Source organism: Corticium candelabrum, chromosome 13 (assembly GCF_963422355.1).
Source record: "Corticium candelabrum chromosome 13, ooCorCand1.1, whole genome shotgun sequence".
NCBI classification, from domain to species: domain Eukaryota; kingdom Metazoa; phylum Porifera; class Homoscleromorpha; order Homosclerophorida; family Plakinidae; genus Corticium; species Corticium candelabrum.
Window position 1 is genome coordinate 1,525,224 of NC_085097.1, and position 13,284 is coordinate 1,538,507.

General features: G+C 41.4%; 2 protein-coding genes across 5 annotated transcripts in view; both read left to right on the forward strand.

Moving 5' to 3' along the window:
- Positions 1-2,311, forward strand: part of LOC134188995 (GRIP and coiled-coil domain-containing protein 1-like) — a 44,955-nt gene extending 42,644 nt beyond the window's left edge. For both annotated transcript variants that reach the window (XM_062657218.1, XM_062657217.1), the window contains 4 exons: positions 394-518; positions 573-638; positions 1,947-2,079; positions 2,138-2,311. In XM_062657218.1, the coding sequence (XP_062513202.1) occupies positions 394-518; positions 573-638; positions 1,947-2,079; positions 2,138-2,188 (375 nt within the window). In that variant the 3' untranslated portion in view covers positions 2,189-2,311. The remainder of the gene's footprint in view (positions 1-393; positions 519-572; positions 639-1,946; positions 2,080-2,137) is intronic.
- Positions 2,312-3,437: 1,126 nt separating this feature from the next.
- LOC134188928 (uncharacterized) lies at positions 3,438-12,695 on the forward strand. 3 transcript variants are annotated; one of them, XM_062657140.1, is made up of 6 exons: positions 3,438-3,807; positions 6,752-7,062; positions 7,115-7,444; positions 7,519-7,647; positions 7,711-8,048; positions 11,924-12,695. In XM_062657140.1, the coding sequence occupies exons 4-6, from the start codon at positions 7,539-7,541 to the stop codon at positions 12,404-12,406; spliced, it is 930 nt and encodes a 309-aa protein (XP_062513124.1). In that variant the 5' UTR covers positions 3,438-3,807; positions 6,752-7,062; positions 7,115-7,444; positions 7,519-7,538; the 3' UTR covers positions 12,407-12,695. The 3 variants fall into 3 exon arrangements, with proteins under 3 accessions (XP_062513124.1, XP_062513126.1, XP_062513125.1); XM_062657142.1 differs by having other exon boundaries at positions 7,115-7,647; XM_062657141.1 differs by lacking the exons at positions 3,438-3,807; positions 6,752-7,062 and having other exon boundaries at positions 7,426-7,432; positions 7,474-7,647.
- Positions 12,696-13,284: the final 589 nt, after the last annotated feature.

The following is a 13,284-nucleotide window of genomic DNA, read 5'->3' on the forward strand; positions in this document are numbered from 1 at the left end:
CATGACGTCGGTCTGGAGACCAACTGTCGAGTCTGACTTTGCCTAGACTCCTTCCAATGCCAGAAATGAGACTTTGGTGGCCTGAAATGAGATGCGCCGGAGTTTTGATTGTTCAATTAACCAAGTATGCAGATGTGACGTTCGCTCACCAGCCACTGTACGCCATCCTCAACTGGTGTATAGTAGAGTAAGATGCGCCCACTGCAGTCAGAAAGTTCATTTTTGTGTTTGTTCTTTGCCTAGAAAGTGTATACGCGTAAAGATAAATTGCTACCGCCCATAGGGCGGGGTAGGACTGGTACTATTATAATTTCCATAACCTTGCATTTAGTGCAGAATGCGTAATTGATTTTCTGTTATCTTAATTCAAGTTTTTGTAATGATGGTATTAAGGGCAGTAAGGCCGATGCTGCACTTCTTCACTATGCTGAGCAGCAATCAAAGCGAGAATCTGAGATAAAAACAATGAGGCAAGAACGGTTGGAGTTGGAGCAATCACTTCGAGAAGCAAGAGAGCGGTAAGAAAATAGAATTGAAAAATGATGTTCATTGCATATTGTTGTACTTTTTAGGGAAGAGCGTCATGCTGATCAACTTGTTTTGTTAAAAGAAGAAATTCGGAAGCTTGAAAGGGACAGGTGGGAAATGGTTATTTTCGTTAGTACACTTGATAGTGTTTTGGCTAACCATTTGCTACTAGTATTGCATGTTAACTTTAGGACATACTCACCAGTAAGTCAATTCCTGTGACTGTCAAAAGTAATATGTACTGCGTGGACTTAGAAGAGACTCCATACTTTTGGCAGTGTCGTAGTAAGAAGGACATATGACTTGTCCACAAAATCTCCTACAAAGAAATTGGCACTAATCACTTGTAATAATAAGTGCTCTTCCCAACAGAATAACTTGGGGCTTCAACCTTGGGTAGCTAGGGCATGTGTACGGACCTTGGCAAGCGAAGTGTAGGAGTTACAACTACAGATAAATTAGCAATATTATGTAGTGGTATCTGTTCAATGTGAGATTCTTGTCATCATGATTACAGAAATGAATTGGCAGAGTAGCCTATTTTTTGGCACTGGAATACCTCTCTGCATGGGCTGTTACTTATGTTTTCAAAATGATTAGTGACAGCTGGACTTCTACATGTTGTCATTTATGGTTTCTAGACACAGCGAATTCAATTTACAGTATCTTCAATTTTGATTATATTATAACTATATGACAACTATATTATATGTGCAATTCAGTGGAATGCATAGCTGACAACTGCAATGGGATTAGCTATATAACTTCAAGCAGATACACAATGAAAGGAGTCTCTTACGACAACATTGCGGCAAGTTGTGTCAACAACACAATTGCTATAGTATTTTGAGGAAGTATGTATATAACATCCACTAATGGATGAGGAAGTTAGGATATAGAATAGAGGAGCAGGTCTATCTGAAAATAAGCATAGGTGATTATTGTACATGGCTGGGTGCTATGGGTGAGAAATTTATTCTGATTATGGGTGGTAGTTGATTTGTTCCATGTTGTGTGGGCTAGTGTGCACTATTGATCAACAGATTCATTTCTGTTGCTAAAGCTATGCTGCAGATATCACTAAGCTGATGAAGAGTCGAAGTCAGACAGTGGTGATACAAGTCAGTATTGATTAACCGTGTTCAAGCCATCTCTGGCTAGACACCATTTATCAGTATGGAAAGACTAGGCTTGCAAAGTTGTAGCAAAACAATTGTCAATTTGCACACTAGCTGTTTGTGTGCTTGTATAGACTTGGTTCTTGTAATTTAGTAAGAAGTGACGTCGAATCAGTACTGCAGTGTAAGGCGTAATAGGCACGAGCTAAACTAGGCAGATCTTGTCGCTGCAGTAGAATTTATTGCTGTAGAGGATTTCTTTTGCTTGTTGTGACTGACTTCTGTGCATTCTTGCAATAGATCAAGAGAAACAGCTAACCTTGAATATTTGAAGAACATTGTTTTTCGTTTTATGAAGTCTGATAGCAGAAGCCCTGGATTCCGTCAAATGACTTCTGCCATAATGACCATTCTCAAATTCTCACCTAAAGAAGTTTGTATTGTGTACTGGATGTGTATGTAAGGGCCACGACTGTCTGTATATTGCGCAGGTTGAGGAGGTAAACAAATTCCATTCGTCATGGTGGTATTCAGCAAGCTGAGAAGCAAGAAATTTGTATTTTCGTTTTGTAAGAAGGTTCTACAGATCTTGGAATTTAAATGATTGAATGTAAATTAGTGTGTATGAATATTAATATATTAAAAAGTTCCTCTTCTAATCTGCCCACTACAAGCTTCTCAATTTCTGTGTAATCGCTGTGATGCACACATGCAGGAACGGTGTAACCACTCCGACCAGTCCCGCCATGGCCGGACCATGCACGTTTCAAAAAGGCTACTTTTGCCAGCGGCATATTGAAATAGACTTCTGGGTTAGGGATAGCAATTTCAAATGTTATATATTTTCCGTCGTGGGACCGAGAGAATTTCAGTGACCTGACGTGTACTATACCTTTGACAAACGGTTGAACTGGTATCGAGAAAAGCGTGGCACAGTGCTTCTCTCTAGACTCTTGCAGGTCTCAAGTTAGATGCATGACGTTGAAGGATAGATACTACTGCTTGCGTTACGTGGCGCGTTTCCCATGCATCGCACGTGGTAAGTACACACACACACACACACACACACACACACACACACACACACACACACACACACACACACACACACACACACACACACACACACACACACACCACCACCACCACCACCACCACACCACACCACACCACACTCCTCCCTAGAAGCGGCCTCCCAGACCCGTGCAGCGCCGATTCAAAATGAGAAACTAAATTTTACTAGCTCCATTTCATCTATGGTATTTCGTGAACGAGGTTGACTTACGTTCTAGGCACAGTAACGTAGAATTGATAACATGCAGTTAGTTATTCTCTAGTAGTACTAGAGGGAGCTAAGAAGGAGCCACGAATCGTCCTTTCTGTCTCGTGGCATGTGTATTAGAAGTATATGTGTCAAAATTGGAAGTCGCACCGCGGTCACGTCGTCGCGAGATTTCATGTGGGGATCGACTCCTCGAGAGGGGACCGTCTAAATTCCGAAGCATGCGTTTGCTATGTTTTACGGAACGCAATCTTCATGCGCGCGATTGGCCCGGTAGTTTTGGCGTGATTCATTGATGTTACAGACAGACAGACAGATCAGACAGACGGACAGATCAGACTTCTAGCCTATAGACGCAACTCTAAAAATTTTTTAGCTGCACCTGTCTAGCTAATGTTAGCCGGGCAACGGCAGGTCCAGATGCTAGTTCTAACACTGTTATTCTTGCGATATATATGGTAAATGCAAATCCGGGAACTATTTTAGTGCTGTTCGTCAGTGTGGTAGACCGTTTTGAACATGGAAGGACCGTTTGCTAACGATCTTGCTGTGACGCAGGGCGTTGCTACTACAGCTGTGTTAGTTGGCGCCGTGAGAACTTTGTCTCTCCGTGAACGTGCTGTGGAAGCCAAGGAGCCTAGATCTCCACGATCAACTGATTCAGGCGTCTCGGTACCATCTCAAGAGAACTCTGCCGAGTTTGGACAGCCGACACCAAGCGTGACCACCTTCAGCACTTTGCCGGTGGAACAGCTGCGACTAGTAAAAAGCACGAGGAACTGGCGTAGCTCTGCTGCAGAGATCGCTGTCGTTGCTATCAGTTTGTTGGTTGTGTGGTGCATGGTTGCAGCTGTCAGCGTGTTCTACGCCTTTCCTCAGGTGAGGATGAAATTAGAAATTAGATGCAGTACTGTAGCGCTCGAAGCTAGGTATGGTCTGCTGTCGTACAGACTTTGTTATGGCAGCATGCGTGGCTATATGTAATTAAATCCAATCTAATAATATCATCACATCCTAGTTAGAGCGACGCCCTTGTTATTGCACACCATCAATCATCGGACAGCCGTGCAAGAAGTAAACGAAGTAAGACTGAGCTTTGCTAAAGCCCACAGTAAGAAGGATTAGTAAAGACTGTGATTCCAGACGCGGGACCTCCAAAGGCTTGAAACGGTTATGCTAGGACGGTAAACGTGATCCTTCTCTGCGATAGTCTCGCGTAGCCAGACCACCTCCGCCTACATTCTTCCGGCGAGCCTATACAATTCTTGTTCTGCGCTCCCCACGAATCTTGGGGGGATAAAGACCTCTTTATAGATAGCAGGAGGTCTAATTAGGTGTCACACAATCGCATTCCACTCATTTCGCTTATGTTGATTTACGGTCATGCTCCTGAACATACCCTAATTAGATATTCTTTCTTCGACCTGTAGACCTTGAACCACTGTCTTGTTGCATGAGGGACGTACGTTTTGTGGCCAAATTGTCCGTGAGGCTGTGCATCTTCACCGATCGACGTCTGATTTCTATATGTATTGTTGTGATCTTGTGCGTCTGACGTAAGCATGTGACGTGCTTTTGTTTAGTCATGACGCTCTTTGGCCGTCCGTTTGTCTTATTCAGTTGCTGCTCGTTTTAGCGTGTTGTTTGAATGCAGAGTGCCGCTATAGCGCCTTGTGTTCTTACATGTATTTGTCTGACATGTCGAGGGACTAAAACGCCTGTCGATCAAGCAGCTTGATCATCGTAGCTGTGGGAATTCACGCTTTATTCTGTCTCGTTATTGCGCTACTGTGTTCAACACGCTATTCAAAGTCCACAAGATTGACGAACAAATGTCTTCTCTTTGATTAGTAGGACGTTCGTTCACAGGCAACATCTTTGTTAATTAATTACAATTGTAACTAACCAGTAATTAGCACACGCGAGACGAGCGGAATGCGATTAAGCAATACCTCCTGCTATCTATAAAGAGGTCTTTATCCCCCACGATTCTTGGGGAGCGCAGAACAAGAATGGATTAGGGGATTTTTCCAAACGTGTATGTCTTTCCAAACAATGTGTGCCCTGCATGAGAGCTAGTAAGTAACTATACATTAAGTCTTGAATGGTTACGTACTTAGTAAACGTAAACATTCCCATGATTGACTTGGGAGAGAACGTCACAAACTATTTCATCTTATAGATGTTGATAAGATCAGGGGTAATTAGTCCTTTATTATGCTAACTGAATCTGTTAGATCTTCACAATGTATTCTGTATAGAATTAATAATCAACGTGCACTCTTGGCATCCAAACTTTGTGAATACATTTCTGCAGTTTCAAAACTTGTTGCCTACCCTTTGTTTGTGGTCTAGATCCATGAACAGTCTTGTTTCATGGACTGTGCTCCTCATAGATTGTTTATACGAGAATATAGTCTTTCAGACTACGTTTTGATCACCAGTGAACTTGGTTTGTACTATGACTCCGTGTGAATATTGATCTTTGTGTTGAAACACAGTAGTTGTGATGGTCAGATAATGTGCCCGAGTAAAGTCTATAGATTACGATTGTTACTGGTTGATATGGTCAATCCAAAATTTTTTCAATAACTCTTTAAACTTGTCTTTCTCACTCTAACATCGAAGTCACCGTGGACAGAGAGCCTGTTTTTTATTACTTCACCTACCTGTGATAATTAGATATCCTTCTACTCTTTAATTACTACTCCGTTCTGTTGGACCCTAGGCATGCAATTACAACAGTGAGCACATTGCTATATTCAAGTAATTCAATCAAATCATTTAGCCCGGTTTCTGAATGAGTCATGAGAGTTACTTTTCAACAGACATAGATCGAACCCACTCTTTTTGAAACTTCTCTTAGTGATCTTGAAACCAAATGCTTGTGTGAGCTCTCATGCAAATGGTTGACCCAGTTGCAGGCAGATGAGTTCAGTCACGCCACATAAACTTAAAAGTCAGTCCAGTTGTACTTAATTAATTCTTCAGCTGAAAAATTTGAACATTCCAAGTACAACCTTGAACGTTGTTAAGCTATTCAGATGTCTTGTATCTGAATGTAGCTTATGTGCATGCCTAGTATTAGACAAGCTAGGTCGCCGGCGCTACTCGAAGTTTTTCCAGCCGCGCTAACGTTTTCTTACGTAGGATCGTATTTCTTTGACGTATGGCCAGAGGCATCCAAGGGTACTGACTTTGGCGCAGCTTTGGCACTGTATGTGAGGATGTTACTTTGCCAAGCCTGCGGCCTTGTCCATCCCTAGACATTTGACAAGGTATTCTATGCCTGAGTCAAGAGAAGCAGTCGTGTTTGCATGAGTTTCTTGTCCGAAGGAAATACGCCTGTGTTCATCTCAGACTTGAGCGTTAGACCCGAAGGTCTCAGATGTGTCCACTCCACACACACACACACACACACACACACACACACACACACACACACACACACACACACACACACACACACACACACACACACACGCTGACAACACACTGACAACACACATTAGGAGAGATCGAGGGTTTTCACGGAGGGACAAGTGCTAGTGAACGTGACCCAAACACCATCCTAGTCTATACCGAACTGTTTGAATTGTATGAAACTTGCTCCGGTTACGCATCAGCTTCTCTCTAAGTTTTAGTACTTAATTTAACTGTATCGATCAGCCATCTTGTTTGTTGTGTTTGAATTTAGACTGTTCTAAATTGGAGACAACATTGTTGTGTGAAGTGCTGTTTGTTACGGCAACATGTGTTGCTGGTAACAGGCAGTTAGTGGTACGTACGACTAAAAACAGTTTGTCAATATTTTATTTCGTAGCCTGTTGGAAATATGACAAACAATGTGACAGAAAATAGGACGCGCAACGGCAGCTGGAATATGACAGTAAATTGGGCGTGCAATTGCACGAACAGGACAGTAAATTGGACATGCAACGGCAGAAATATGACAGAAAATTTGACATTCAACGGCAGTCTTAATGACTGTCAAGCTGACAATGGAGGTGCTGCCGTGTGCTTATTCACTAGTTTGGAGAAGCGGGCAATAGATGTAGCTCATGGGCTAGAGGCATGTCTTTCAATCTTGAGTGTTGCGGGTGGAGCAACTACATTGATTAAAATAAAGAAAATGTGAGATATTTTTTATTACTGTGTATACAATTGTAGATGTGTGTCTTTACAGGCGATCTTTTCCACATATTATACCGTTGTACATGCTTCTGTCTGTTGTCATTTATGGTAGATTCTACTTTTGTTTGGACAGAGACTGATCTAGATAAATTGTTACTTGGGGCGCGTACGATTGGGCTCTTCCAGCCTCTTCCAGAAGAGTCTGGAAGAGCACGCGCCTCTTCCAACCTCTACCAGCTCCTGCGCTGGTAGAGGTTGGAAGAGGGGCGTGCTCCTGCGCTGGTATAGAGGTTGGAAGGGGCGCGTGCTCTTCCAACGAGCGAGAGTCGGTAGAGTTGGCTCTTTCGACTATAGCGGCAGAACTGTAGAAGTTGGAAGAGAGGTATGCATACGGAGCCTCTTCTGGAAGAGGCTGGAAGAGCCCCATTGAACGCGCCCTTGGTTTCTTCCGCCTAGGTTGTCTTGACGCGATCAGTATGATTGTGGTTGCAGAACGAGCCTTCTGTGTCCCATCTAATCAAATGAGCAACGCAGCGACATCTGATCAATTTAGCAACACCTCAACGAAATATTGCAAAACTACGAGTAAAGAAACACCGTTGATATAGCTAATAGACTTTGCATTCGTCTTGGTTTTGATTTTTGTAGGAGGTATCGTCCAATTTGTTGTATTGTCTTCGAGTTTCTGGTGGATGTTTGCTATTGCTAACATGTGGTGGGTGATTTCTTTTCCAAGCAGAAGAGGACTATTTACGGCCAATGCGAGAAAAATTCACATTTTTCAGTCAGTTGTAGCTTGGGGACTTCCATTGTTGTTGATCGCTATAGTAAGTTTGAACGACGGCTTTGAAGACAGACAACTGGGCAGCCACTGTTGGCTTTCTATGAATCAGTGGACTTACTTTTCTCTCTGGCTGCCTGAACAAATTCTTAGTGGCATGGCGATGTCTTTCCTTATTTGGATTTGCTTCCAGTTACGGAAGAAGGTATGTAAATTGTTGCTACATCTGTGTTGTTATTCCTAGTAACTACACTAACGTATGATATTATTAATTTCAATTTGGTTTTTAATTGTCGTAGGTGTTTTTATGCCGTTTATCTTTTAGTTTCTATATGCAATAATTATCTGTATTGGCGTACTTGTGAAAGAAACGTACGTAACATTTAATCGGTATATAGTGTAAATTCGAGATAACAGTTAACGTTTTAGAAATGAACAGCAACGACAGAGCCAACTTGTAATGGTTTTAGTATATGGAAGTAAGCACAAACGGTAATTCTTTGCAAAACGTCTAGGATACCACCCATGATTTAATTGTGTTTATGCAAACGAGCATTATTCAAAAATGATTATTAGATTCTTTTGCTCCGTACGCCACTACGGTCAGTGGATGGTCCGGCCATTTAATTTTCTACGTTTCAATTTTTGTTTTATTTTTTAATTTTCAATTTTAGTTGATCTTTTACAAAATTTTAATTTTTAATTTTTTACTTGCATTTTTATTTAAAATTTTGTGTTTATTAAATTTTAAATTTAAATTTAAAAATTTTTTTTTGTAAAATAATTTTTCATCTTTTGATGTTTGATTCGTCATCTTTAGATTTATCTTTTAAAGTTTGATTTTTAGGCCCTATGTGCTCAAAACTAGAAACTTGAACGCGCAGTTCGCTTTTCTATTTCTAACATGAATAGAAAATAGAAAATTGAAAATAGAAAATTGAAATTGAAATGACCGAAGACACTAGACACAACGGGGGTCTCAGCGGGGCTTGCATTCGTACGCGTGTCTCAGGAGATTACATTTCCAACACACAAGCAGGTGTTTGTTTTTACTTTATTTTCCGTCACGTGCCAAACCACGTTGGCAGCTTTTGACAACTCCACTCTGACACACAACGTTGTGCCAGTGAATACTGCGGTCCCTAGCTGTGTAGGTACGTGCATTGTACACAACACGCTATCTTTACCGTAGATGAATCGGTTGGAGGGAAAATGCTACGAATATCTAGCTCTGGGTACTGTACCTAGATAGGCTCCGCCATAGCGGATCGCCGAGTTGGCAACTGTGGTGACGAAGTATACAGACTCGTTTGTTGTCTAGGAAAAATCGAGACACAAATAAAACATCGAAACCGTCAACCTATACTACAAGTAGTAGACTGCGCGCTTTCACGGGCACACTACTAGGCCTACACCGTACTCTACAAGGGTGGGCGTGATACTCTATAGCAGGTCACATTTCTGAATTTCGTCGGACACGGAACTACCAATTGTGTTTCCATCTGCCACAACCCAAGGTGCTGGTGCCTCCTCGTCACGCATCTTGACTGCAGATATGAACGTACACGTCGACAATGACAGCCCAGAGATCACCGAGTGACACGGTAGAACTCTACAATCATTGTCTAACACTATTGACTCTAGTACAGTAGCTATACTCAGCATTGGCATAGTAGTCTACTTATTAACTAGCTCTAGCTTGCTGTAGCTTACTAGCTACATGTATGACCATGTTCTTTCAGTTGTAGCCGCACACTGTTCTACGTTAGTTGAGTTAATTAATTGAGTTGAGTTGAGCAAATAGAGTTCAGTTGAGTTGACTTCAAATAGAATTCAGAAGGCGTTGTAGAACGATGGACGTGCATGTCTGTTTGCTTGGTGAGTTGTGCGACGTCATGCAAATGAAGAAATGTGACCTGCTATACAATACCACGCCCACCCTTGTACGGTACCGTGTAGTGTTGTAGTAGGTTGACGGGTTCGATGTTTCAATTGTGCCTCGATTTTTCTTAGACAACAAACGAGTCTGTATACTTCGTCACCACAGTTGCCAACTCGGCGATCCGCTAGTGCGGAGCCTATCTCTAGACATATATATTCGTAGCATTTCCTCTCCAACCGGTTCATCTACCGTAAAGGTAGCGTGTTGTGTACAATGCACGTACCTACATAGCTAGGGACCGCAGTATTCACTGGTACAACGTTGTGTGTCAGAGTGGAGTTGTCAAGAGCTGCCAACGTGGTTTGGCACGTGACGGAAGGTAAAGTAAAAACAAACACCTGCTTGTGTGTTGGAAATGTGATCTCCTGAGACACGCGTACGAATGGAAGCCCCGTTGAGACCCCCGCTGTGTCTAGTGTCTTGGGTCATTTCAATTTTCTATTTTCTATTTTCTATTTTCTATTTTCTATTTTCTATTTTCTATTCATGTTAGAAATAGAAAAGCGAACTGCGCGTTCAAGTTTCTAGTTTTGAGCACATAGGTGCCTAAAAATCAAACTTTAAAAGATAAATCTAAAGATCACAAGAATCAAACATCAAAAGATGAAAAACCATTTTATAAAAAACTAAAACTAAAAAACAAAAATTGAGAGTTACAATTTAATAAACACAAAGTTTTAAATAAGAATGCAAGTAAAAAATTAAATTAAAAATTAAAAATTAAATTTTTTAAAGTTAACTAAAAATTGAAAATTGAAAAATGAAAACATGAAAATTGAAATGTAGAAAATTAAATAGCCGGACCATCCACTGACCCATGGGCCATTATTATTTCGCAAGCACGCAAGCACAGAGACTGTTGCATTGTTTGTTTGCATACCATCACTCTACACAAACAAACTACCTAGTCTAATCTCACAGTTAGCTACGTTCGCTTTCACTTGATTCATGTTTCTGGTCTGTTGCATTAAATTTAAATCTTTATTTTCACTCAGTGTTTCTATCTGGGTGTTCATTTCATCTTACTTAACCCTACACAGTGATCGAATCGAATGCATGTTGCACATAACTGGGTTTGAATACTAAGTGGGCGACTAATTGAGCATAGGCCATTGTTATTCGTATAGGCTCAGCATGGGGCAGCTTTCGCGAAATACGGTAAAGGTTTGCTTGGGGATGTATATATGTGTGTGTGTGTGTGTGTGTGTGTGTGTGTGTGTGTGTGTGTGTGTGTGTGTGTGTGTGTGTGTGTGGTGTGTGTGTGTGTGTGGTGTGTGTGTGTGTGTGTGTGTGTGTGGTGTGTGTGTGCGTGCGCGCGCGCTAGACGTGGGGTTTCATGGACACTTACTGCTAACGTACCGGCAGCAGTTGGCTGCAAGACGTTTATTCATTTAGTTAAATAGCAGGAGCTATAGTCTATAGGCGCCGGAGCCGGTCAGGCTAGTACACGGCCTTGACCGGACTACTTTTCAAGGTGTGTACTTCAGCCAACGGTTGTTTGCTGCAAACTTTAGGTCTATTTTTATAATTGATTGAATAGAAAATATGAATATATTTATATATTTTTCTTTGTTCGCTTTCGTGGATCTGACTTTTGTATACTGTGCTCGTTAGTTTAATAAACATAAAATGGCCCATATATGTTTGACTATTGCTGACAGTGAAAATGATGTTTTGCAGGTTGTATATACCTAGAAATTGTATGTTGAGGTTACGTAGTAGACCACGCGTTCTAGCGCGCTCGTTTTAGCCGGGCCACTTTTAATGTCTTTTAGCCACCTTTGCTCATGCAGTTTGAGTTTAGTTATTAATTAACCCGAGCGCGCGTGCGTTAACGCACTCGCGCTTGTGTTAATTATTTAGGTTACAGTAGTGTCTCTGTGGGCGCACCAACGGAGTGACGTACGGACCAGCGGAATGCACTTTTTGGGGCGTTGATAGTTAATTAGAGTGCCAGTTGATGTGATGATGTCTGCATACTTTCAAAGTTGTCAGATGTCGACAATCGCAGGTGCCAGTCAATGTGTCCAGCTTCCTTCTTAATTAAGCTTGTGTAAAGCTTCTTTATTAATGCTGCGTGTTTGTATAATCGCCAACGCGCTTTTGCGGTTAGAACTAACTTTAAATTGTTCGTGCAGATTAGACGACGGCGCGCTGTGAGCGTTTATGCTAACAATAAGAGCTTTGTTTCATCATTGGAGTTCGTGCAATTGCGTGTGGTAATGGTCATGATTGGCTTTGCAGTCTTGGTTATCAGTGTTCTTGTTCGATTAATGCTGGCATATTACAACCACGATGTAATTGAGTACTCTGTTAAACGATTTGTTTCGTCTTTTGGCGATGATACACAAGATTATCTAAGAGATCTTCGCCGACATCTTATTGTTGAGCTCATGGTGGTTGAGACCTACTTTTGGTCGATTTTTCTCGTCGTCTTGCTACTGTTCATGTGTTCTTATAAAGATGTTAGGGATTTCTGGCTTCTGTTGTTGACGTGTGGTATTTACCCTAACTCTCAAATAGCGGTGACAGTCAACAGTACAAGTGTCCAGCATTTGAAAAGTAACGGAATTTGTCATACTTCACGTACGGCTTTAACAGAAGAGACTACTCGTGTGTAACTGGGATAACGTAGTCCATAGTATATGCTATATATAGCGCCTAGAATTGCGTTGGCAGAACGTCTAATTTCTACATGGCGTCATGTTAGTATTTCATAGTTATAGAAATGATGTGGAGATAGGTATAGTATTGATATTTGATAATCTTGTAGTACAGCATAGTTCGGGTATTGTTTGTCTCCAATTTGATTAACGTGTACTATACGCAACATATGACGGCGTTCTGTTTTCTGATTTGTATGATTTGGGCTGTACTGTACATAAATACATGTACTAGGGTATATATAGTAGACACGTCTAAACATCTTACCCCGCGTACAGCAGTTTCAAATTGAAGACGCTATTAGTTATCTGGCTAACTATTGGAAATCTCATTGATATGTATGTGTGAACGAATGTACTGTATCTACGTATGTATATGTATGTCTGTTTATGTATTTGTTAGTCCCACAACTTGGGAGTCGCTCCGCCGGTACTGACTTGCGAGGTTAAGAGGAAATCGCGCGATCTTGGGAAGAATATAAGTAAAAGGTTGAATGAGTCAACGACAGACATAATTAACACCTAACCATGCAAAGCGAGCACTTAAAACAAGCTTTATCGAGTGACCAAAATCGGATGCCCTGTAAAGGTTGTCAACCTCTGAAGCATTTCGATTTCATGAAGGCGTGGAAGCTAAGAATTGTTAGTAATGGCTCCTGAGTTTTCTGGCGTTCTAATTTAGTTAATAATTGTGGTAAACAAGATTGCGTTCTTGCACCGGCTTTCAGCATACTGCAGTTTTCATGCATGCTGAATGATTAACGACTTGCGGAAGCCAAAACACTGGTTCTTTAAACTTTAGCTCGCGAATTTTTGTTTGCAGATGACTGCAGTTT

What these genes read in the sequence shown, in the direction of transcription:
- LOC134188928 (XM_062657140.1), top strand. Translation starts at nt 7,539, where the DNA reads ATGATTGTGGTTGCAGAACGAGCCTTCTGTGTCCCATCTAATCAAATG. An exon ending in GAAATATTGCAAAACTACGA is followed by an intron (nt 7,648 to 7,710) that starts GTAAAGAAACAC and finishes TGATTTTTGTAG; the next exon opens with GAGGTATCGTCCAATTTGTT. An exon ending in GCTTCCAGTTACGGAAGAAG is followed by an intron (nt 8,049 to 11,923) that starts GTATGTAAATTG and finishes TTGTTCGTGCAG; the next exon opens with ATTAGACGACGGCGCGCTGT.